The sequence below is a fragment of the Mytilus californianus genome, unplaced genomic scaffold (assembly GCF_021869535.1).
Source record: "Mytilus californianus isolate M0D057914Y unplaced genomic scaffold, xbMytCali1.0.p SCAF_2, whole genome shotgun sequence".
Classification (NCBI taxonomy): Eukaryota; Metazoa; Mollusca; class Bivalvia; order Mytilida; family Mytilidae; genus Mytilus; species Mytilus californianus.
In genome coordinates, this window is record NW_026262668.1 from 116268140 (window position 1) to 116294674 (window position 26535).

The window sequence follows — 26535 nt, forward strand, 5'->3', positions numbered from 1 at the left end:
AACTAGAAAAATACTTATTTTTGGCCCCTTTTTGGCCCCCAATTCCTAAACGTTTCAGGCAATTACCCCCGAACTCAATTCCAGCTTTCCCTTTGTGATATGAAACCTTGTAGTACAATTTCAGAAATATCCAAACACTTACACACAAGTTATTGTCATGAAACTAGAAAAATGCTTGTTTTTTGCCCCTTTTTTGGCCCCTAATTCCTAAAATTTTGAGGCAATTACCCCCAAAATCAATTACAGCCTTCCCTTTGTGATATGGAACCTTGTGGTACAATGTAAGAGAGATCCATACACTTACACACAAGTTATTGCCTGAAAGTTACAAAAATGCTTATTTTTGGCCCCTAATTCCTTAACTGTTGGTACCATAACCCCCAAAATCAATCCCAACCTTCTTTTCGTGGTATTGAACCTTATGGTAAAATTTCATGGAGATCCATTCACTTAAACTAAAGTTAGAGCGCGAAAACCAATGTGTCTTCGGACAACGACGACGACGCCAACGTCATACCAATATACGACCAAAAAATTTTTAATTTTTGCGGTCGTATAAAAATTCACCAAAGTCAAGGTGAGACAACAAAACTTAGTTGTAAGATCTCTGAAATTTTTTACAGGGTACGAGTTTTTCTCATTGTTGGAGATTGTACGGTGACAGTAACACCTGTAACTGCTTAAACCCATTTCTTATGCACTTTAGTTTGATAAACTCACTGAATATCATACCACATCTCCTTATTTTTATATGCATTACAATTTACATGTGCATGTAATTGTAAATATATATATATCAGAACAAAATTCATTGCGTCACTTTTATTTATGCATCCTTTGGCACAATACAAGTTCTAAAATTACACAACATAAAACAACTAAATGTTATTTCAGATGAAAGTTTTGTTTCAGTTCCATTCATAGGATTTATTAGAATTTTGTATGTTTTGCCAAGTCCAATAATTCGCTCTATGTGACATAGAGACATAGTTGACTAAACCAACAGTCGTCGAACATTCAAGAATTTTCAGTGTTTCTGTTTTTATTTGATGAAAAGGTTGCCTGAGCTCTAGGAGCTTTAGGTTTTATCACGGGATATTCTGTGCTGTCAATAATAATCCAAGTCGTAGGAAACTTTAATTTGAAGTTGGATGGTGAAAAATAACTGACTAAACCACTAGATGGCCAAGTGTTAGCCTCACACCACTGTTTAGACATAAAAACAATCCATGTATACACAATATTCTTAACACTAGATTCAATCTAGAATCTAGACAGTTCAAAGTTGGGTGTATGATGCCTCAATTTCATCAAAGTCATAAAAAAACTGATTTTCAACTGACACCCTATCAATTTGAAAAGATATGTATCTCAAACAATGTGCTGCTGGACCAAGTGTGGTCAAAACAAATAAAAATTTAGTATACAACTCTAAACCGGTATAAAAATGCATGGCTGTGTCACGTGTCTTCATTTCAAAATTCTCTGCTGAAAACATAGGCATTGTTGGTGTTTGCGTAATTCCATCTGTGAAGCTCAACATTAGCTCGGCAGTTGGTGGTGGACAGTCATAAATCCTTTCTGCAGTATGAATGACTTCTTCAGGAAAACCAACTTTACAATCAAAACTTTCCTCTAGATTTCTACTACAATATTCATCAAGTTTATTTCTTTTGTTTTCACAGGAAACTGCCCTGATTTTTCTTTTTGCGGACGATTCAGTCTCTTGCTTGGTCCAGGAAAATAGGCTGGGAATTGCAGTAGACTTAAGTCTCTGTATGGTGGGTTTGCGCCCTGAAAAAGGTTATAAAACATTAGTTTTTTTATAATTAAATGAACTTCCATTAGCAATGTATACTTTGTACTACCTGGCGAAATATAAACTAGATTTATTCATTACAATCTGGATAAAACTATGTTTGCCTGATTCAATGTATGTTATGTAAATCCAAAGGACAAACAATGAGAGACTTATGCAACAAACGTACATTGTTTGTACCTAAATAACTATAATATAGATGAGAGCATGTCATTGTTTTGTTCCTGTTAACATTGTCATTGATATTTTTCAAGAAAGTCTATGAGGCATAGCTTATGCATTCCTGTCATTACTACATTAGCATAATTACTACTAAAATAATTCTCAGTATGATATACCTCTTGTAAGAAATCATTATAATTGTAGCAATCACCAAAAAATCTCAAACAGATCACATTGAATCGTAATCCAAAAAATTATGACGTCTTGAATTACCCACCCCCTTTTATTCTAAAACGATAATTGCGGTTGTAAACAGACTTTGGTTTATTCGCATGGCGATTACATATATAACTATATATTTCACAAAGAAAATAGATTTTTACCATGAATAGTTTCCTGCACGTAGTCTTTTTCAGTAAAACGTGCCTTGCAAACAACAGCTGATTGAGATGGACTCCACGATATCATCGTGTTCTCGTCCAATCTGCGTATGGGCCATGGCGTTGATCCAACTTCTTTTTAAGTCATTTGGAAATGCATGTCCTCCTCTTAAATGACATCCAGGTACACAACAACAAGTACTTATCATCGTTAATTAAAAATATAACTAAAATAGTTGCACAGAGCAGAAACCGGAAGCAGAGGAAAAGGATCCGCTACCACGGCGCCACCTATTCAGGAACGATAATTTGCTACTTTATATAACTGCGAAAATAACGTTAGACGGGTTCACGTGCATAAACAGAAATGCGCTTTAAATTGTATAATATAATTCATGTTCAGTCGACCTTTAATTATTATATCAACGACTGAAATGATTTATAAACATCTAGATTGCAGATAACACTCGAAATTAACCCGAGCTCTTTCCACACGGAATTCAAATAATTCTAGTTTGTCAATCGGTTGACTGCTTATAATGCAAAATACTAATATATCAAAAGTTTTTAAAACTAACAAAACACAATGATCGTTTCTCTATTTCCCAATGTAAATGAAATGAAACAAAAAACATTTTATATCGCAATAAGAAGAGGAGAGAATTCAACATTTCCGGATCTACTTGGAGTCTAATGACCCCCAACGTAGATAAGTTGGATATCGCGGAAGGAAGGATTAACCCGGCAACTAGAAAGGCATTAAAGCACTGCCTTTAAAAATGGAAATTACATCATAAAGGTATTAAAATAGAAAATGACATCATAGTCATGGCTAAAAATAAACAAAATCCTTAATCAGCATCAGCAACATTTTATAGTAATATCTAAAAATAAAATTCCTTTGTAACCATAAAAGCCCATTTAAATACATCATAACAGATATTAAAATAGAAAATGACATCATAGTCATGGCTAAACATAGCAAAAACCTTAATCAGCATCATTTAACAGTAATATCTAAAAATAAAAATTTCTTTGCAACCATAAAAGTAAAATAGAAAATGACATCATAATCATAGCTAAAAATAAACAAAAATTTTTTTTATTGGCAAATTTTAAATGGAGTTTATTATACTAAAACAATAAATTTGCAACCATAAACATGATAAAACCCCATTTAAACACATCATAAAAGTATTAAATAATTCAACTACATCATAAGGCTATAAAAATAGAAAATGACTTCATAGTCAAGGCTAAAGGTAAAAAAAAAACCTTCATCAGCAAAATTTTATATTGGCAAATTTCCAATGAAGTTTATTACACTAAAATTGTTGGCAAATTTCCAATGCATTTATTAACAATAAAGTTATTGGCAAATTTCCAATTTACATAATTTAAAAGCAGTGTAGATGAGATATTTAAATGAGTTTGAATTACCAACCTTACACTGCTTTTAAATAATGTTCTTTACTCAATTATTTGTCTATTAAAATGGAAACCCTTGTTTTTTAACCTTTTTTCCCCTTATTCCTTAAACATTAGAGCCATAACCCCCCCCCCCTCCCCCCCCAAAGCCAATTATTACTTTCCAATGTAACTTAAATTTCCAATATAAATAATTTTAAATTTCAATTCCTCATGATATATAACTGTATCATTATTATTTTCTTTCATATATAAATCCGAAACAACCATCTTTAAATGGAAAATTTTAAAGAAAAAAAAAGGAAAAAAAAAATCCTACCTCCCACACATTTTTTCAACCCCCTTTTGATTCATCATCCCCCACCTCAATCACAACCTTCAATTTGTGGTATGGTACATTGCAATACAATTTCACAGAGATCCATACACTTGAACACAAGTTTTTGTTGCAAACTAAAAAAATCCTTATTTTTGACCAATATTTGGCCCCTTATTCATAAATGTTTGAGCAATTAACCCCAAAACTCAATTCCTACTTTCTCTTCGTGATAAAAAATAACTAACTTAAAATGTAAATTTTAAACAAAAAAAAAAGGAAAAAAAAAAAATTACCCCTTTTTTGACCCCCGCCCCCCTTATGATTCATCACCCCCACCCCCCTTTCCCCCCAAACCAAGCTCCATAACAGCCTTGCCTTTGTGGTATGGTACCTTGTAATACAATTTTAGAGAGATCCATACACTTGAACACAAGTTATTGTCTAGAAACTAAAAAATGCTTATTTTAAACCCCTTTTTAGGCCCCTTATTACTAAACGTTTTGGGCAATTACCACAACACTCAATTCCAGCTTTCCCTTTGTGAAATGGAACCTTGTAGTAAAATTTCAGAAAGATCCATACACTTACACACAAGTTATTGTCATGAAACTAGAAAAATGCTTGTTTTTTGCCCCCTTTTGGCCCCTTATTCCTAAAATTTTGAGGCAATTAACCCCAAAATCAATCCCAGCATTGACCCTTTGTGATATGGAATCTTGTGGTACAATGTCAAAGAGATCCATATGCTAACACACAAGTTATGTCTGGAAGTTACAAAAATGCTTATTTTCGGCCCCTTTTTGGCCCCTAATTCCTTAACTGTTGGTACCATAACCCCCAAAATCAATCCCCACCTTCCTATTGTGGTATTGAACCTTATGGTAAAATTTCATAGAGATCCATTCACTTAAACTAAAGTTAGAGTGCGAAAACCATTGTGTATTCGGACGATGACGCCGACGCCAGACGACGACGACGACGCCAACGTCATACCAATATACGACCTCAAAAATTTTTTGCGGTGTATAAAAACTGCATTTTACCCCTATGTTCTATTTTTAACCAAGTCGGCCATGATGGTTAGAAGGCGGGGTCATCTGACAAATTTTTTAAACTAGATACCCTAATAATGATTATGGCCAAGTATGGTTAAATTTGTCTCAGCAGTTTCAGAGAAGAAGATTTTTGTAAAAGATTACAAAAATTTACAAAAAATTGTTAAAAATTGACTATTAAGGGCAATAACTCTTAAAGGGGTCGACTGACAATTTTGGTCATGACAACTTTTGGTAGATCTTACTTTGCTGAACATTATTGCTGTTTACAGTTTATCTCCATCTATAATAATATTCAGAAAACCAAAAACTGCAAAATTTCCTTAAAATTACCAATTCAGGGGCAGCAACCCAACAACAGGATGTCAGATTTGTCTGAAAATTTCAGGGCAGATAGATCTTGACCTGATAATCAGTTTTACCCCTGTCAGATTTACTCTAAATGCTTTGGTTTCAGAGATATAAGCCAAAATCTACATGTTACCCCTATGTTCTATTTTTAGCCATGGCGGCCATCTTGGTTGGTTGGTGGGGTCATCGGACACATTTTTTAAACTAGATACCCTAATGATGATTGTGGCCAAGTTTGGTTAAATTTGGCCCAGTGGTTTCAGAGGAGAAGATTTTTGTAAAAAGCTGACGACGACGGACGCCAAGTGATGAGAAAAGCTCACTTGGCCCTTTGGGCCAGGTGAGCTAATAATATAAAAATACTATCTAATACATTGTAGCAGTAATAATGTACAACTATTACTCCCAGATATTTGCACCAGGAATCATATACAGATACTTACCAGGATTGATGTTAGGTACCTAAGGATACACAAAAACTTCTACCAATTCTAAAATTAATAACTGTCCCTTCATTTGGCTTTACAATTGATATATACATATTATCAGGTGTATGTATAGTAAACTTGAAGATGAAACCAAATCTTTATTTCTTTTGCCCTTTGACATGCTATTAACACTGGTGACTAGACTTTGAATCTGCTAGAAAACCTGATAATTGGTTTGAATAAGTATGCATCAAAAAATAAAAGTCAGCTGTTACATTTACAGAGAGGGTGAGTACTTGAACACACAACATAGTCCAAATACAAGAAGAACGTGTCTCAGGACACAAATGCCCCTGCTCAAGCTTTGCAATTTTCCAAGTTATAAAGGAGTATAACTCTAGAAAAGTAAATGACTTACAATCCAAATTAGAACACTTTCAGCATAATGTGGTTCTTAAAGTTTGGATGAGGAACACTCAAGTTAGAGCACGGACACGAAAAAATTTTGCAATTTTTAAAGTTATAACGGGGCATAACTCTAGAACGGTAAGTGACTCAATGCCCAAATTTCGAAAATCTGCAAAAATGTTTTGGTTCTTTTCATTGTATAAGACTTTTATAAAATTTATAAACTTAAGTTAGAGTGCGGAAAAGAAAATGGGACGGACGGAAGGACAGTCAAAGTTAACACTTACTGCCCCTGTTGCTTACAGCTGGGGCATAAAAAATAAAACTAAATATACTGGTACTTGGAATCAATCAAAATGTACTCAATGCTGGCAACTGAGAAATAACTATTATCATTCTTGTACTTTTTAATATTTTTTTATACATTTCATTTCAATCTTTTTTGTTTATAAAGATACATGAAGAAAACAATGACACAATGATTTAAATGAAATTTATACAATGATTACGACATGAGGTAATGACATTATATACTCTTAATGATGAAATAATCCCTGAAAAAGAGTATATATCATACTGTTAAAACAATTCTACATTTGTCTCCAAATAACAAAAGAAAATATAATACTTGGCTTATGATTTAAAGATATATGAAACACCAAGTAATAGTAGAGGGAGCCCATAAAGCAACATCAAAAATATTTCAATACTGCTTTGATGGTCTATAGAACCATTTAATTCTTAGTCTCTAAAATCACAGATAAGCTTTCAGGTTGCTGATTTTATTCATCATTCAAATAAAATATCTTTGATCATCAAATCAAACTTGAGGAATAGATTGATTTCTATCCGATCCAATCAAATTCAACTTGAGGAATAGATTGATTTCTATCTGATCCAAAAATAACTTTTACAAGTACCGGTAAATCATATTTAATCAAATATTGAATAAATAAACCTAAATATTCTTACATGTAAAAATGTGTTTTATTTCCTCAATATTATGTTAAGAGTTAAACTTATATTTTAGATGCAAGTTTATATAGCATTAACATGAAGAAGTGGCCTTGACCTAAGACAAACTTTACACAAATGTAGAACTGGTTTGACAATCAAAGACCTAGCCAACACTGAGAAACTACTACTATAACATAATGAAAGCTTAAGAAAACAATATCGTTCTTTGACACAACTTGCACATACAACAGAGTTCATTGCAATTATTAAAAAGAAATTCCTGGTTTTACTGCATTTGAAAATATGTAGCAAAAACAAAAAAAAAGAAAATTTGAGGCCCGAAGAAGCTTGTACTACTCACCTGACAACGATGCATAGTATTGACTCAATCAGAGAATTATTTTCTAGAAGGCGACCATAATTTATCTAAAATTTGACTAAATAGATTATTTCTAATGTTTAACATTTACGTACCACCTAAGTGAAGTAAAATAGTTTTTAATGAAGGGGAAATTAAAAACATTCAAACTGAGATTCAAGAATAGGAAATGTGTGCCAAAACTGGTATTATTGGTAAGAATATTTATCAAATTTTGATAAATTTCAACTCGAAGTAGCAGCTGTCGTGTCAGTTGACTGGTAGGAAAATCAGATATAACATTTTAAACTAGATACTATAAGCATGACTGGCAAGACGTCATTCCAATCACTCAAAGTTTTCACAGAATTATCATTTTTTTCTGATGAATAGAATAGTCCTATGAATAGAATGACCATCTTTGATTTTAGGTGAGGCTTTTTGATGTAAATTTGAAAGAAAATCATAGGAAATCATTCTAGCAAAACTTATTCAAACTGGAAAATCATATATAGAATTTCAAAAGAAACCCAAAAAATTTCCTTCCATAGTAAAAGAGGTCATGCTCTTGGTTTGTCGGTGGATTCCATTGAATATATTTTAGAAATTTTAATACTCAAAGGATGATTGAGGTTCCAATTTACCACCCGATTTCAAAAAGGCCAATACATTTAAAAAGTTTATGGAAAGATGTCAAGTGATAGCAATACCTCATTTTGGCTTTGTAAGCAGAGGGAGTTTTAAATTCATTCAACTAAAAATTTGATTCGAAAAGTAGCTATTATCATGCTATCAATTGTACATGTGGAGAAGAAACAGGGTAAACTTATTCGGAATCATATGACTGATATTTAATTTATTATGAATATGCAGTTGTATCAAAATTATAAATCAATTTAAAATTATTTTGAAATCAAACATTTCAATCCATATTCATGTGTTTTATTTTAAAGAATTTAAAATATTTCCTTAGAGAGATTGTCCTGGAACAGTTGATAGATAGGACGGAACGATACTGTCTTAAATAATGGCTTTCAACCGGTTACATTATTTGAGGTAGATTATGAATGCATCTGTTTCTTTGAGCCATAGTGTACTCTGCAATTGGCTGAATATTATATGTATGCATTTTTAAAATTAATTGTCTTGAATTATTCTATGAAATATATTTGAAACTTAAAAAATTTCACAGCACAATATTAATACTTTTTTATAGAGATGTCTAGAAACATAAAACTCAGTGTGTTTCATTTTAGTAAACTTTTTCTCTACCAAAAATATTATTATTATTATAAATCTTTCATCATATTCTAAAATTCTTGATGATGTTATAAATTCACAAGAAATTGTCCATGGTGTCCTTTGTAAACATTACATCTAGATATTTTCATTTTCAAGCATTATTTTTGGGGGTAATATCTTGAATATTATAAACAGCCAATAGCAAATACATTTTACCATACAATCAAATTTATAAGTTTTATGAATGATTTCGTAATACACTGTAGGTTACTAACGATATTTGTAACAAGATGTTGTATGAAGTCAAAATACATTTAATGGCTTACCATTTACAATTTTAAAAATTCTACATGAAAAATGACATGCAATTTAATGTTATATGAATTTAAAACATGATATAATGCCACAGTCCTTATATACAATAAAGGAGACACAAAATTATGGCAGTGTTCTGAAATGCTTTACAGACTATTCAATGCTATTGCATTTCAAAGCAATAAGCAAAATATTTAGGAAAGTTTGGAAATTTAGCATAAATTAATTTTTATACTGCTTTTTCTTTTTCCTATCGTTCCAAAACCTTTTAACAGGCTGAAGATATTTATGAAATAAAACAAAATTTTAGGAAATAAATATGACAATTGTGACTTAAAAAAACAGTAACATTTTTCCTTCCATGGTTACGTAAATGATCACACTGAAAATATATCCCTTATGTATAAAATGCATGTAGTACTGTATTTCTTGTATGTGCCTGTGTAGTAAAGCAGTTCCAACAAAATAAACATCTATACAATACACTATATAATGTAACAACTGAGGTAGAAAGTCTGCTCGGTCACTTTTACAGGTTAAAGGAAAGATTTATTTGTCATTGTTTTTTTTATCGAGCCTTACCATATTTCATGTTTCTAAACAATGTAACAATTTATAAAATTGTTCAAATAGTAAGCATACTACAATCTTGCAGAGAAAAGTTTTCTTAAAGAGATAATTTAAAGTGAATGAGATTTATGGTAGCACTGTGCTATCTTTTGACTTTGTAAGAAGAACAATTATATATTTAAGGAGCCAACTTTACTACAATCTTGCAGAGAAAAGTTTTCTTAAAGAGATAATTTAAAGTGAATGAGATTTATGGTAGCACTGTGCTATCTTTTGACTTTGTAAGAAGAACAATTATATATTTAAGGAGCCAACTTTATGAAAATAATTCTTTTGGTCATTTTAAATTCATTACATTGTTCAGAGACACAAAATAAAGTTATATTTTCTTAACAAATAGAAAGTGAAACAAGCAAATAAGAATGACAACATGACAACAAGTAAGACAACCTTTACAATCATATATATCATACAAATAATACCTCCAGGAATCATGCCAGGTCATCAATATTCTATACAATTACTGACACACTTTTTGGGAAGCTAGATTAAGATCAAATGTGCACCTTTTATTACCAAAAAATTAAGTAATTAAATTAAAAACTTAATTATTATTTCGAAAAAAAAAAAAAAAAATTGTGATGTCCTGGAATTAAAATTTCACACAGTCTTTTTTTTAAATCTCAAATATGTTTTCTTCTATGTAACATATATGTAATCTGAAATGAATTTAATAGCCTCTAATGCATAATTACATACCATTTTGGTGTGCTTCAAAATTTACAATATATGAAAAAATTATAATGCATTTAATATGACCTCTATTTAGTTAGGAGATACCTGCTTCTAGTAAAAGGCTTCATGTGTACTGATGCTGCCTTATGAATCAATTCTCACACATTCTATTTTTTCAATTAAAAAAGTAAACAAAAAATGGACAGAACAATATTCCAGGGATTCCACAATTTCTTTAAAAAAATCAGCAAGATATGGCACAAAGAAAAAAACTTAAATTAAAACTTTGTAGCACTTCAAAGGGTTTTAGCACTTAATAGCTATGTAATATACATAAAAAATAGTTAAGAAGATAACAGCCAACTTTGAATATTAATTTTGTTATAACAAGATTATATTATGCATAGATTTGAAATATAGAAAATATTAACCAAAAGTAAATTGTGGTTAATTTTTTAAATTCTCAAAAAAATATCCAATTGTTTAGATAAATTTCCCTTACAAATTCCAAAGCAAAATATAAAGCGATACATCCTGTTGGCAAAATTGTTTCAAAAAGAACATTAATTTAAAAGACAATTGCCTGTGAAAAATAAAAAGATAAACTTACATGTATGATCTGTTTTCTTACATTCAACAGTACATATTACACATGAAATTGTATTAACACATACACCAAGGCATAGTACATATAATATAGTATTCCCATATACATAATACATTAATAAATGTAGTCATGTATACAATATCTAATACATGTATACATGTATTTATTCATACAATACATAATACATGTATACGTGTATTTATTCATACAATACATAATACATGTAAAATGTATTCATACAATACACAATGCAAAATGTATTTATTCATTCAATACATGTCATATGTATGTCTTTTTGTATGAATGCATACAACGAGTCAAAAATGTATACATATAACATGTAATATATGTATAAATGTATTCTAACATATGAAAATACTTTTTTAAATGTACTTATACACACATACAATATTAAAACATGTATAAGTGTACATTACATAATACATTAATAAATGTATTAACTTGTACAGCTATACATGGGTAAATGAATCGTCCTGAGTCAGTTCAACCTATAATAACAATAAAACACAACATATTATTTACCGGGATTACAAGAGATTAGTATGTTATGTACTTTGGACTTTCATAGATAATAAAAACATTTCATTCTTTGTACCAATTTCAATTCTATGATGTCACTGCAAAATTGATACATATGTGTGACTGATATATTTATGTATATTTGTATACCTAGCTTCCCTACAGTCATAATTCATAAGCACACTCATCAATAACTTCATTAACAAAAACTGAGTTTTCTATTTTCTATTTTATGCCTTTGTATGCTTTCTCATCATTTTAATTGAAGGAATTGAAAATTCAAATGGCATTGAATACAAATTACAAAGTCAAAGAAAATTTTTCATTGATATTTTTATAAAGATGTTGTTATATTCCAAGGCTGAGGAATAAATTATACATCACACCACTACTACGAAAGGTTTGAAATTCATAACACACTGATCAACAATAATTAACATTATTTTTACAATAATATCACATTCTAAAGCAAAACAGATGACCAAAAAATCTAAAACAATCAATATACAGCTTAATATGTACAGCTCCTCCTCAAAAACATTACAAATCATCAGATCTGTATTAACAATTCTCAGAGTAAACAATGGTAAACATCCAAACAAAGGTACCAGTAGAACAGGAAGAAAGAAAGGATTTCTTTTCTATTTTAAACAATACTTGTATTGTTGGCAAATGAATTATCAATACATTTTAGTTTGATTAAGGACTTCCAACTGTTTCTATTCAAATGCATACTTATTATTAGAAATAATTGAGAGAAAAATACAATGGCATTATTAAAATTATTCCAGGCAGAAAATAAAACTTCTTCCAATTTCTAAATTAATTTTTTCATTAAGATGTTTTGGAAGTCCACCACATAAAGCACTCCACACTGAAATAAATGTCCAAAATACAATACTGTTATCTACAATACTGTTGGTTTACAGTTAGATATACAACAATGTAATCTAGTCAACATTTTGGCAATAGTTTCTTTTTCTTTGTCAAAATCAAACATTTCAGAGAGGTGTCTCTATATACATTATAAAACGAATTTGTAAGTTTAATATTTTTCTTGAATGATAAGAACACAGAATTACATCTCAAGTCCACATAATTAAGTAATATCAATTTATACAACTGTAAAGCTACAAAGATCACATGTACTGAAACATCAATATATTTCGCCATGATGTCCATCGACAAATACAGCAAAACTAATTCCCTGTTCTAAACGATACACTCAAAATAAATAACATGAGGTAATATCTAAACAATAGTGATATGATTAGCACAACAATAGAACATAAAGCACCAAAAAATAGGCTATTCAGTTGGATATACCATGTAGCATAATATACAACCAGTATAGTTCTTTCTGAAGAAAAATAAAAACAAAAAAAAAACCCTATAATAAAAAAGCAAAACTGGTTTTAAAGCTTAACTTTTAGATTTGTGAATCTTTAGGACTACACATCACAGATACCATGAGCTGCCAAAATTGAGCAGGCACACCATTGTTTTAGTTAAGTATTGTTTTATTTTGTCATTCTCACCTTAAAAGAAAAACCAAAGCTTGTTCTGGATATAAGATAAATATAACTTGATAAAAATGTGAACTATACACACTGTCTTTTTAACAGTTTTAAGGTACGTTACTCAAAACAAAAATGTCTCTTTAAACAATGTCCAATAAATGGAGATTTTTTTTTTGTACCACTGGAATTTTTTTAAACAATAATAAAATGAGCATTGCCAAAAGATGAAAATGACATAATAATGAGAAGGCACATTGTGTTTTGATTTTAATATTATTTTTAATTACTTTTTCTAGTTCTTTATACTTCTTACTTAAATCATCACATCTTCCCTTAAATAAGTTTTAATGAAGAGCAGTCCAATTCTTATTTTATTAATGTCAATCTCACTCAACCAATCACAAATAATATACAAACAAGTCCATAATTCTGATGTGCATAATGCATCTTATTCAAGAGGTAAAATTATTTCTGATTTCTGTACAAAACGTTACAAAACCTTTATACTACTAGTATGCATGTCTGAAACACTATAATTTTCTACAATAAAACAGATTTTTGACTTATAAAGGTTCTAAAAAACATAAGTACAATAAGCTTGACAATGATCACATGCCATTTATCACTGCTAAAAACTTAGCAACAAAATTAAAATAAAATATAAAATCTGAATTAGCTCTATATGCAATACTGCTTGTAGCACCAATTTATAAATATTTAAGCCATGCACTGCAAAAGAACTAAACTAGATGCCATTTTAAAATCTTTTTAAAAAATAACTGTAAAATGACTTCAAATGAGTCAAACTAAAATGGTCGTAATTTAAAGTGTAAAGTAAGCTAATATAATACAACATAAAGGTTGTGCAACAAAATAAAATTGAGATATGTCAAACAGATTTTTAAATAAAGTAAACATACAATCTGAATACTTAATAAAAATAGAATTTATTCCCTGGGAATGAACATCATGGACTACCCGTGTAAAGCTGCAGTTCTGCAGAGTATGTTTCAGTACAGATGATACTTTGTATGACAGACACTATGAATTTACAGCAATAGGTGCTGTAGACATTGGGGTACTTTCCCCACTACCATCGATACCCATTTTCCCTGTATCTGTACGTTTTGAAGGACCTGAAAATGCAAAAAGATTATTTTACAACAAGTTCCTATGACATAAAAGCAGAGTTTTTCCAGTTGTATTAAGAATTGAATGCTTCTTTTTTAATTTCATTGGAGTTTAAGTGTGTTGACAGAAGCATGGAAGTAGTTCATACTAAAATGTGTGCACTTGCCTTTCAAAATTCTGGAATCATATGAAATATCTGTGTAATGTAACTATTATGAAATTAAGACATTTTAATAGATTTTAAATAGAAATGCTTTGATCATACAATACCTTTTCAAAGATATGCTAACCCTATGTTCACGTTTTACTAATTGAGTAAGAACTAAATTTTTGATTTTTTTCTGACAGGATTAAAATATTTTTTTCTTTCAAGCCAGATTTTTTACCTTGCATCCAGCATTAAAGCCAATTGGATATATACAGACGTGCCAACTATCCTGATTTATGGGGGGATATCCCCCATGAGAGGTGTTGACCTGAATTTTGAAATTCTTTATTATATGAACTGAACACCTCAAAACAGGCCTTCAAATGAGTTAAAAGGGTATTTGAGTATATACATACTCATTCAAACAATATAGAAGTAAATTAAAAACAACTAGATATCATTGAGATGGGAGCCATCTCTGTGGGCCCCGCTGTGAATAATGTGTGGTAAAAAATTTGTATCTTTATCATTGGACATGAGGTTGTCAACTGAAACCAAAGTTTTTGACCTTGACCTTTGACCTAGGAAGTTGTACATAAATTATGACACACCCTCTGGTGTTGGTTTATATACATTTCAAGTATAAACTTTGAAACCATAACGTTTCTCAAGATATAGAGCGGACACGATCTTTACTATAGGACATGGGGTTGTCAACTAAAACCAAAGTTTTTGACCTTGACCTTTGACCTAGGAAGTTGTACATACATTATGACACACCCTCTGGTGTTGGTTAATATACATGCCAAGTATAAACTTTGAAATCATAACGGTTTTCTAGATATAGAGCGGACACAAATTGTTACGGACGGACGGACAGACTGATCACTGTAGGGCGTCCACCAATCGGCGGGGCCCTAATTATGACATTTTAAAAGGAGCATTAGGTCCTCTTGCACTTAAAATCCCCCATGGAGATTTTGAAAAGTTGGCAGGTATGTATATATTACATTGACTATTACTTCAGTAAACTAGTAAATTGTGTTGGCTTATTATTCAAAGCTTATACCCATGTAAGACAGAAACTTTCTGATGCAACAGTAATTTCTCCCCAAACTGCAATTTTTGTTTAAATTCTATAGGACTAAAACAATTTTTGCACATTTGCACAGGGATGGTTTAGGTTAAATAAGATATTGACTACAAATTTATTTGCATGGTTGTCTTCCTTGTGCACAACACACTTTTTAGAAGTGGGGTTTGAAAGTTAGAGAGCAGCAAAGACTTTTGTACATATGCACAGGGAGACTTAGTTTAACTAAGTTTTTGACCTTGACTTTCACTGTAGGGTTTCCTTAGTTGTACATAACACATCAGGAGAAAGATTTGTGACGGGTGGACACTAGCATGAATAGACAGACAAGCTGATTACTATTGGCCTTCTGTTGATTAGTCAATAGTGTCTTAATCAACCTACCTGTATGTGTATGGATGAACCATAAAGCTGCCATTAATAATACACCAATAAAAAATGCTGCAAATGCAATACAGATGACTGTCCCTGATTCTAGTCCATCTACAACAACACTTTGTTTGCCTGTTTGTTTCCCTGTATCCTTTACTTCATCTTCAACACCAACTGTTATAAAATAGACCAGAATTAGTTTACCAGCCATGCATATTACAATCAAGATTCAAATACAGTCAAGGGATCAAAAATTAAACATTGTGTGAATTCTGTCATGTTTAGCTTCATCCATATGGGAACTGTAGGAAATTTGCACTTCCAAAATTTTTCCTCAGATAGTGCTGATTCAGGAAAAAAAATCAGCTGCTGGTTTATATTTATAGATGTCAAATAAAAAACTTTTTTTTTTTAGATAAACTCCCTGTGAAATATTTTTACAAGGCCTTACAACAGTACTGCCATTTTTTATATTTTATAATACTGCCATTTTAGATATTTTATAGTACTGCCATTTTTAATACTTTAAAGTACTGCCATTTTAAATATTTTATAGTACTGCCATTTAAAATATTTTATAATACTGCCATTTTAAATATTTACCATTTAGCTTTGGTGGCATCGGTACTTGTCTACTATTTACAATCTTCATTGGTCCTTTAGTTACATCAGTCTGAGCAGGAACTCTGGGACTAATTGGTGGCAGTCCAACTCTACAAATCTGATCTTTATTGTCAATACACTAAAAATAAACATCAGAGAAACACTTGTACAATGTGATTAGTGTAATGCATTCCCTGTGATGAAGTTTGTTGTGTTACAAATACATTACACCATTAAAAGTACCATTCAAAATATCACTGCAACTCTCTTCATAAACACTCAATAGTGTCCAAAATATATGGCATTATAATGATTATACTATTTACTCATAGTTAAAGTTCTATTATACCATTTACTCATAGTTCAAGTTATCTAATACCATTTACGCATAGTTCAAGTAATATTGTACTATTTACTCATAGTTCAAGTTATCTAATACCATTTACTCATAGTTCAAGTTGTATTATACCATTTACTCATAGTTCAAGTTATCTAATACCATTTACGCATAGTTCAAGTTATCTAATACCATTTACTCATAGTTTAAGTAATACTGTACTATTTACTCATAGTTCAAGTTATCTAATACCATTTACGCATAGTTCAAGTAATATTGTACTATTTACTCATAGTTCAAGTTAACTTATACCATTTACTCATAGTTCAAGTTGTATTATACTATTTACTCATAATTCAAGTTATACAAATCTACATAAGGAAATACCTGTACCAAGTCAGGAATATAACAGTTGTTTTCCATTCGTTTGATGTGTTTCAGCTTTTGATTTTGCCAATTGATAAGGGACTTTCTGTTTTGAATTTTCCTTGGAGTTTGGTATTTTTGTTGTTCTACTTTTTATATTATACTATTTACTCATAGTTCAAGTAATATTGTACTCTTTACTCATAGTTCAAGTTATCTAATACCATTTACTCATAGTTCAAGTAATATTGTATTATTTACTTACAGTTCAAGTTACATTATACTATTTACTCACAGTATAAGTTATGTCATACTATTTACTCACAGTATAAGTTATGTCATACTATTTACTCATACTTCAACTTATACATTTATTTTTTGTCATATATTTACATGGTTAAAACTATTGAAGTTTGAACACTACTGGGACAACTGTAAAATGATTTGGTTCTAATACTTTTAGTTACCACATTAAATTTATGAAGCTAGCAAAGTTTTGAGTGTATTTTGCCAGTTATTTTTAAATGTTTTTGCAGAGTGATCACTAACCATCTACATTACAAACCAACCTGTGGTATGAATTCATTGTCTCTTGTTTGATAGTTCCTACACACTGTTAAGTGGCAGCTGATATAAATATACTGATTTAAATATTGTGACAAAATGTCTGCTGGAAAACTGAATCTCTGACTCTGTGTTACAGATCCCATCAAAGGTTTCCCTCTCACAACTGGTTCCCAATTGGTATTTGAACCTTTACATCTGTAATCAATAATCAATTGTATTTTGAATGTTCATTTACCAGATAGTCATTTCAATAATACATCAATTAATAAGGAATTTGTGTCCATAGGACACCATGTCCTGTTCACACCATCACAGTTCTGTATTCAATGAACCTTGAAATCTGGGTCAAAACCCTTTTTGGCATACATCTTTAAAAGATCACATAATCATGAACATGTGGATAAGTTTTAAGTTGATTGACCACTACTTCATAGTAAACTACCTTAAATATAGGAAAATCAATGACCAGACGGACCAATGATTAAAGGCAAATCAGAAAAAAATAACCAATATTATCGTAAGGGGGTGGGGGGCATAAAAATATTTAATAACAAAGTTAACTTTAATCTGATTTTTTATAAATGTTTAACACAACACATCCACAATTTTTCTTCTTTAAAGTTTACTTGGTTCATACATGTATTTGACAGAATATGTAGTTTTTTTTTTTAAACTGTTGACAATGAATTTAAGATTCCAATAAAATTTGTATATTTTCTTTTTTCAAAAAAAGTATTTAAGGTGGTACCAAACTCCTTTACTAAAATTAATGTGGCTCGTTTAATTTTCATACAATTTTGACAAAATATTTACTTTGACCCTTTGACAAAAATATAATAATTTCAAAAAACTTGAACTGCACACTTTATCGGAAAAGTTTCATTGGATATATAGCAGTTTGACAAACACTAATTTTGATCATTGAGAAACTTAATATTTCCTTAACAGTAGAACGTGATTAAAACGTTCAGCTGATTTTTACAGAGTTATCTCCCTGTAGTGTTATGTACCACCTTAAATCTAAAAAATTTTCATGAAAATAATACATACCCATTTTGTATCAATGTCTTGACAGGTTTATGATCTCTGATTAGATAACATGAAATAATCTGTACACGCATTGACTTATCTGTAAGCAAAAAATAGTTTTTACTATAGAATCTCATTCCTTGTATGTTCAATATCAAAATTACATAAGGCTGCAGACAGCTCTTTACAGGTTTTTTTCTGAAATTTTCTGATTTTTAATAATTCTTGAGACTGTATCTAGTTACAATTGTGGTCACTTTCCAATTTAATGTCAGATGTATTATTTCCATTTTACTCAATTTTCTGTTTTTTATCAACAGCAAGATTTCATTTTTGCTGGCTCAAATATAATTGTTTAACAAGTTCATAAGAGAGACAGTATATGTATTTTCCCAAAGGGTCTTTCAGGATTTTTTTAACTGAATTGTTTGTCAAATAGTAAAAATGTGTAACTGTGCCAGCCATGAAATAGTGGTATCAGTTCATCAGCCTAAGTATGGGCCTTGGTGGCTGAGTGGTCTAAGTAGTCCAACTACTGTATCACTAGCCTGTTAAGACTGAGATTGTGAGTTCGAATCCCTCACGTGGCAGGTGCACTCAACTCCAATCTTAATTGACTAGGATTGTCAGTTTTCCTACCAAAGGTTGGTGGTTTTCTCCGGCTGCCTCCATCAATAAAAACTGACTGCCACAAAATAGCACAATAGTGCTGAAAGTGGCATTAACAGTTCAATCAATCAATCGATCATCAGCCTAAGTACTTAAAGGTTATCATTAAATTATCATGTTCCCAATTGGCAGCTTTTACCCTTGAAGGATGTGGATGATTGTGCTGAAGTTTGGCAAAAGTTAGCTCACAGAATAACAGGAGAAAGGATCTTTAAAAACTTTATAACAATTCTTCTATCTTCCATAACCTGATAGTTCTTATTTCTGCTAATTTATATCTTATCCCCCCTTTATTTTCCATATACTGCAAGTTATAATTCCCATATATGACTATTGAAACTCACATAAATAATGGGGATTTGACAGATGATGCCCCCGCCTGCATATAACGTTATAAAGGGACATATCTCAAGAACGGTAAAAGTGACGCTACCCAAATAATAAGCATTGTGTATAAGTTTTATAACATTTGGTTGAGGCAAACTTAAGCAAGAGAACAGAAACAAAAAATTCAGCAATTTTTTCAATTTGTAAAGGGGCATAACTCTAGAACGGTAAAAGTGACACCACCAAAATTCAAACTTGATCTGTGTTTTGTAGTAATTAGCATTATGTATCAGATTCATAACATTTGGTTGAGGCAAACTTAAGTTAAGAGAATGGAAACAAAAAAATCATCAATTTTTCAATTTGTAAAGGGGCATAACTCAAAAGGTAAAAGTGATGCCACCCAAATTCAAACTTGATCTCTGTTTTGTGGTAATAAGCATTGTGTATAAGTTTCATAACATTTGGTTGAGGCAAACTAAAGTTAGAGAACAGTAGCAAATTTTGGGATATAGGGACATACAGACGGACAAGGGTAAAACTTAATGTCCCCATGATAAGGCAGGGCATAAAAATGGGGATGGACACAGATAATGCCCCTGCTTGCACATAACGTTATAAAGGGACATAACTCAAGAACGGTAAAAGTGACGCCACCCAAATTTGTACTTGATCTGAGTTTTGTGGTAATAAGCATTGTGTACAAGTTTCATAACATTTGGCAAACTAAAGTTAGAGAACGGAAACCAATTTCGGGATGTACAGACATACAGAAGGACAAGGGTAAAACTAAATGGTGGGGGCATAAAAAATGTCAATCAATAAGTAATGAAAAAATCTGATTTATGTCTTCATTTAGCTTTGTAATTTCAAGTAATGGGTGAATTTAAACCTATACCAAACTGTTGTTTTTCTTAAACTGAAATTGCATGTTATATATTTTGCTTCATACAAATAATGATTACTTTTATGCAGTGTTATTGGCTTGACACACTAATAATCACGATATGAAAACTTTACTAACCCACACCAACATTGATACAAATTGTCATTTACAATATTTATAAGTTTTTAACAAGTTTTCTATAGTCACATGCTCAAGATGTAATATCATACTAGAAAATAGAAGAAATCATTCATTCGCATATATACTTGCCTCCTTCAATAGCTGCATCCACAAACACTCTTGAGCCTAAGGAGATATTCATTGGATAAAGGTAGTTGGCGTCCAAATAAAGTGGTGATTTGAACAGTTGTAAACTAAATGATAGATCCATGTTGTGTGTTATTTTGGTTGATGGTGGTGTCATAGGTTTTATTTTATCCTAAAATCAAGGCAGAATAATCAACATTAAATATAAAAGAGATACAGCAATACAAATCTCGATCTTTTTATATCATCTTTTCTTTTTTCTGGACCCTTGTTAACATTCTCTAGTTCCATCAGAAATTACCCAAAAGGCTTTCCCATTTCAGCCCAGGTTACAGTAAATGGGTTATGTCACAGATTTTGGTAACACTTTGCTTTGTTTAACTATAGGTTGCTCTTTGTAAATACAGCTGTTTCACAAGCCACACCTCTTTTGGGGAGATATATAATATTCATAGATATTTTGTTTTGATTACGTACTGGTTCCCAGATATGATCTCTATGTTTTATCTCATAGAGAAAAAACTTGGGAATGTTACCAGTATAAAAACACATGGTAGCAGTGAAAAATGAATTCTGAAATGAAGGTAGGGGTAGTACAGAATTTTAGTATAAGTTTAAACTCTTAGAAGTTTGGGGCATATAAACGTTGAACATATGCCGCACAGCCCTATGTTTTGACCTTTGAATAAAAAAGTAGTGCATATCAACTTTCTGTTCTAGGATATAATTTTTTACGAAACTGCAAAGCAACAGTGGTACAGCTTTAGCCGCAAAGGGAGTGCCTATGGGAAATTGCATTGTCTATATTTACAGAAGTGCAACCTATAACTGATAATCATAAAATAATATATTTATCTCTTTTATTATATGAAATATTATTGATTGAATTCTTTCAAATTAAGTGAACATTTGTATGGGAGGCACATCAGGTTTGTCTTAAAATCTTCCAACCCATAGATTTTCTTTAAAAAACTATATGTTGTTGATACATAAATTTCCATTTTAATGATGAAAAAAATAATAGGGTCAACAAGTTCATTTTAACAGTATACATCATTATTCTATGCATTTGAAAATAGAGATTTGATGATTTTAAGACAAATTTAAGAACATTTTTCACCAATTTTATGTGCTATCTATACAAATGTTCAAGTATTTTGAAGGAATTCAATCACTCCACATGAGAGACCTTTTATAGGCTGTACCTGTTGCTCAATCCTTTTCATATCTTAATGAATCACAAATATGTTTAAAATCATAGATAAAAATAACATTTCATTACTATCATGTTAGAACAATACAATAAAGTACAGCTTACAATTTATTATCCAGAAATATACTAATAAGTCACCAATTTCCCACCTGGTTTTACTGTTCAATTTAAAACTTTAACATCAGCATTATTTAAAGTGTGTACTAATCTAGCAGTTTTCTTCCCCCTTCCTGATTTGGAATGGTGAATAATTTTGTACTTTAATTGAAATTTATTTCTGGGATTTATCAAAATACCTTGAATTGAAATTCTTTAAATATTTCATGAGGGCACACTTTTTTATGTAAGTTTTGCCAACTTAAAGCTCCCCTTAAACCAAGTACTCATGTGTTTTAATTTACTTAACCGCTTTAACCACCATAAAATATGAAAAATCATTTAAGCATCAAAAGTAAATCTGTTTCTTTCCAAACTGTGAACAATTTTCTGATTGACATTCTAATTTTCCCAAAATAACTCCCAGAGTATTATCGAAAGAAGTGCTTGTATGAATACACATAAAAGATGTAAATTTTCAGCACATTTAACACAGCAGCCTGTGACCTAATCTGTTTGTGTAACATCCTGCTGTATCTAAATTCTGATAATTCAATTTCAAATATCTACATTCAATAGATTGACCTAATTTTTATGTGCACAGTAGGCTTTCAAACCAGCTGTTTTTTAATCAATTCCTCATAACTCAAGCTTTCTACTTATTGTTAACCTCGAATTAAACATAAACAAAATAAAAGCAGCTTTGATAGGGCATTGCTTTTATTAATTGATGTTCAGTTTTCTTTATTGTATAATGGACATGGATCTTATTCTACAAAAATATTTTAAATAAAGTTGTGAACTAACAAAATAAACAGCTGCACCATGAGCGCATGATACGCGACTCGCTTTTTCAAAGAATAAAGTTCAATAACTTCTCAATGTCATATCAGAAATTTATGAAAAACTAAAGGGAGGTTATCTTAATAGATATAAACCAGTCACCAAAGTTTCATGAAAACTGCTCAAAGCACTTTGAAGATATTGTCCGAAACCGGAAAATCACCCCTTTTTTATGAATAAAATCGCATAACTCGGAAACATAAAATCTAAAATTTATAAAATCGAAATGGAGCTTACATCAATAGATATACACAATTCACCAAAGTTTCATTAAACTGCTGAAAGCTTTTTTGAGTTATTGTCCAAAAACTGGAAAATCCCCCTTTTTTTAATGAATAAAACCCCCATTACTCGGAAACGTAAAATCTAAAATTTCTAAAATTTGAAAGGGAGCTCATGTCAATAGATATAAACAATTCACCTAAGTTTCTTGCAAATTGGTGAAAGTGTTTTTGAGTTATTGTCTGAAAACTGGAAATTCCCCTTTTTTAATAAATAAAACCCCATAACTCGTAAACGTAAAATCTAAATTTATAAAAACGAAAGGGAGCTCACATCAATATATATAAACAATTCACCAAAGTTTCAAGCAAATTGGTTAAAGCGTTTTTGAGTTATTGTCCGGCATATACCATAATACGTCCCGTAAACAGGCATATAAAAACTGAGTCCAAAGAGATGGGAGCACATAAAATGTTGAAACTGTTCAAAATAATAAAACCTGTCACATGACCCCTAGAGCTACTTGAGGTTAGATTTGATTATTTCATACTATACTTACACCATGTGACACAGTAGTTTTATCACTGCCATGCTGTAAACGACAGCTAACATCACTTGTTATTGGAGGATCATCGTGTCTATAATCCTCATCATCAATGTATGTCTCTGTCACCTGATTCAATGATCCAGATCCTGAGATATTCAATTCATCTTCATCAATGTTGTCATAGTGATAACCGCTTCCTGCTTCAATTGCATCTGCAGGTGAACGATGGATTAAAAGCTACAATGTAAAGGTTTATACTTTGTTTAAAACATATATACATTAAATTGATTTTTTAAGTCATAACACTAAAAAATCCTTTAATATATTCATTTAAAATATCTTCACTATTGCTTTCACTTTTCTGTACTCTTTGGTACAACTGAAGTCCAGAAAATATACCTAAACAAGAAGCTGCATATGTAGTCGTGCTAATCATACACCAACTCATACAATAACAGTGATATGCATTCAAAAATATCACTGTATTAATCCACATTCAGAGAAAATTTATGACATACAAGTTATCTGAATATTTCTGTGACAATAAAAAGTATACATACAGCATTGTGCAGAGTTATCTGTCCATCCTGTACTGTTTTTCTGGTTTTGCATTCTCCTACTGCAGACTCCCAGATAATATGTGATGCATTCTGGGTAGCAATGCACGAAGGACTTATTAATGACATCTGATATAGATCTAAACCATAAGTCTACAAAATAAGAAAAGTTTAGTGGTGAATTCCTTGTTATTATTCATTTGATTTTTGAAAATCTTGCTGCAGTAGTAAAGAGGGTTGTATTCCATGAATCTCCTGTTTAAATGTCTTAAAGTGCTCTCTTTGGTCCCGATTTAAAACAGTCCCTGAATCCTTCAAAAACTATAGACAAAGAAAAGCCTTTACCAGGACAATGATCTTTTATCTAAACATGATTTTTTACTTCTGATCCTTATAACATGTACCAACAAGTGAAACTGCAAGCTACTGCTCACTGATAATACCCTACCAAGTGGATAATTTTAATAGTGTAAAAATATGCAAGTGTTCCGTAAACAGGAAGTTGTTGAGTGATGAATCTGAAAACGCATCACACGGTAAAGCCGACTTATATGAACCTTGAAACCAAATTTCAGAGAAAAATGTGACGAAAATTTTCAACTTGGCTATCATGTGTAAAAAAATACACGTGTTCGGTAAATCCTTGTAATTTAGTTCCTGAGAAAGATGCGACAAAAAATATTCATGGGACGGATGGAGGGACGGACTGAAGGATGGATGGACTGACGGATGGACGGACAGACAGAGGTAAAACAGTATACCCCCACTTTTTTAAAGCGGTGTATAATTATTTTAATAGCTTTGAGTTCACAAAATGTTATGACCTTTATCTTTTCCTTGGTATTCAACTGCTAATCCCTCCTCTCCTAGTTTTTGACAATCATAAACTTTATATTTTGGAAAGGAACTTAAAGTAATATCAACATTAATTTTGACAGCTACATCTTTTGACCTCTAACATTTACTAAAACAAACTGGGGTTATTCCTTCCTGTAAGTACGAAAAGAGAAATTTAACAAATTCATTTGTTGTACATGTAGTAATTAAACCATTTGGAAGACAACTTGTCCACAGGTCTCTATTAGTATTCATGTACACAAAATATCAATTGATTTACATGGTGCTGTCATTGTGCTTTTTGCTTTCAATTAATACAATGAGAATAAATCCTTCATATCTTCCAGAGGAGAAGTACTTTTAACAACCCTCTGGATTGAAAATTCTCTTGTATCTTATTAATAAGAACTTATGGATTGTCTGAAAATAAGCATTCTTACCTGGTATACAGCTTTACTTAAAGAAACTTTAATCACTCCTTGTCCAATACATTCAGTTCTTGCATTCCGATTTAAAATTTTCTTTGTAAATGGTATGTCATCAAACGGATCGTTCAAAATTTGAGATTTTGTCTTTTCTTCATCATCAGTGTCTACAATTAAATAAAACATATAATAAACTGCTTTGTAGAAATAGATGTCTGAGGACACTCTTAGGCATATAAAAATTGTATCAAATATAACTGTTAAACATCACATATTAAACTCTGGAATGACAGACCAGAAAAAATTTTAAAATCATAAGTGAATCTACATGCACCAATCCAAACAACTGTGTTTAGGTTGTAGTAATTTGATCCAAACATACTAGAGCTAGTGCATGATTTTTAAAAAATCTGACTGTCCCATAACTCTGACATAACATTCCAGAACTTTTTTTTTAATTGAACAGTTTGTTATGTTCACCATTCCAACAATTATGTAAATCAATTCCAGCACACTCAAGTTATGGTACAATATTTACTTAAATCTGATAGTTTAACAAGTCTTGTTACTCTGGAACCACATACCTGAAAATTCAATGTTGTGTTAAAATAACATGAGAATAAATTAAGGCAATTATGAGATTTATATTAAGTAATGAAAGATGGACGGACGGATGGATGGATGGGCATTGGTATACCATAATAGATCCCGTCTTTGATGAGCGTATAAAAATATAAATACTGAATCTAAGACAGATTATAATAAAATGCTCCGCTGGGGCGCAGCTTGATATGACCGCAGAGGTC

General features: G+C 31.1%; 2 protein-coding genes across 3 annotated transcripts in view; both read right to left on the reverse strand.

The window, feature by feature from the left end:
- Positions 1–363: 363 nt before the first annotated feature.
- LOC127730835 (uncharacterized) lies at positions 364–2499 on the reverse strand. The gene is made up of 2 exons (XM_052239441.1): positions 2365–2499; positions 364–1794 (listed from the first exon to the last, which is right to left on the reverse strand). Exons 1-2 carry the CDS (start codon positions 2447–2449, stop codon positions 1280–1282), a joined length of 600 nt encoding a protein of 199 aa, XP_052095401.1. The 5' UTR covers positions 2450–2499; the 3' UTR covers positions 364–1279.
- Positions 2500–6739: 4240 nt separating this feature from the next.
- The window catches only part of LOC127730825 (transforming growth factor beta receptor type 3-like), an 87105-nt gene continuing 67309 nt past the window's right edge, over positions 6740–26535 (reverse strand). The window contains exons 9-18 of one of the 2 annotated variants that reach the window (XR_007995315.1): positions 25745–25896; positions 24471–24620; positions 23923–24147; positions 20993–21161; positions 18862–18940; positions 17814–18006; positions 16542–16680; positions 15951–16112; positions 11313–14330; positions 6740–11276 (exon numbers count right to left, since the gene is read on the reverse strand). Coding sequence is in view for 1 of the 2 variants with exons in the window: in XM_052239424.1 (XP_052095384.1) it covers positions 14236–14330; positions 15951–16112; positions 16542–16680; positions 17814–18006; positions 18862–18940; positions 20993–21161; positions 23923–24147; positions 24471–24620; positions 25745–25896 (1364 nt within the window). In the remaining variant the exon portion in view is untranslated. Of the gene's footprint in view, positions 14331–15950; positions 16113–16541; positions 16681–17813; positions 18007–18861; positions 18941–20992; positions 21162–23922; positions 24148–24470; positions 24621–25744; positions 25897–26535 lie in introns of both variants that reach the window. The other variant, XM_052239424.1, reaches the window with a different exon arrangement.

Coding starts and splice junctions, on each gene's coding strand:
- LOC127730835 (XM_052239441.1), bottom strand. CDS start 2,449: ATGATATCGTGGAGTCCATCTCAATCAGCTGTTGTTTGCAAGGCACGT. Junction 1,795..2,364: donor CGTGCAGGAAACTATTCATG/GTAAAAATCTAT, acceptor AACCTTTTTCAG/GGCGCAAACCCACCATACAG.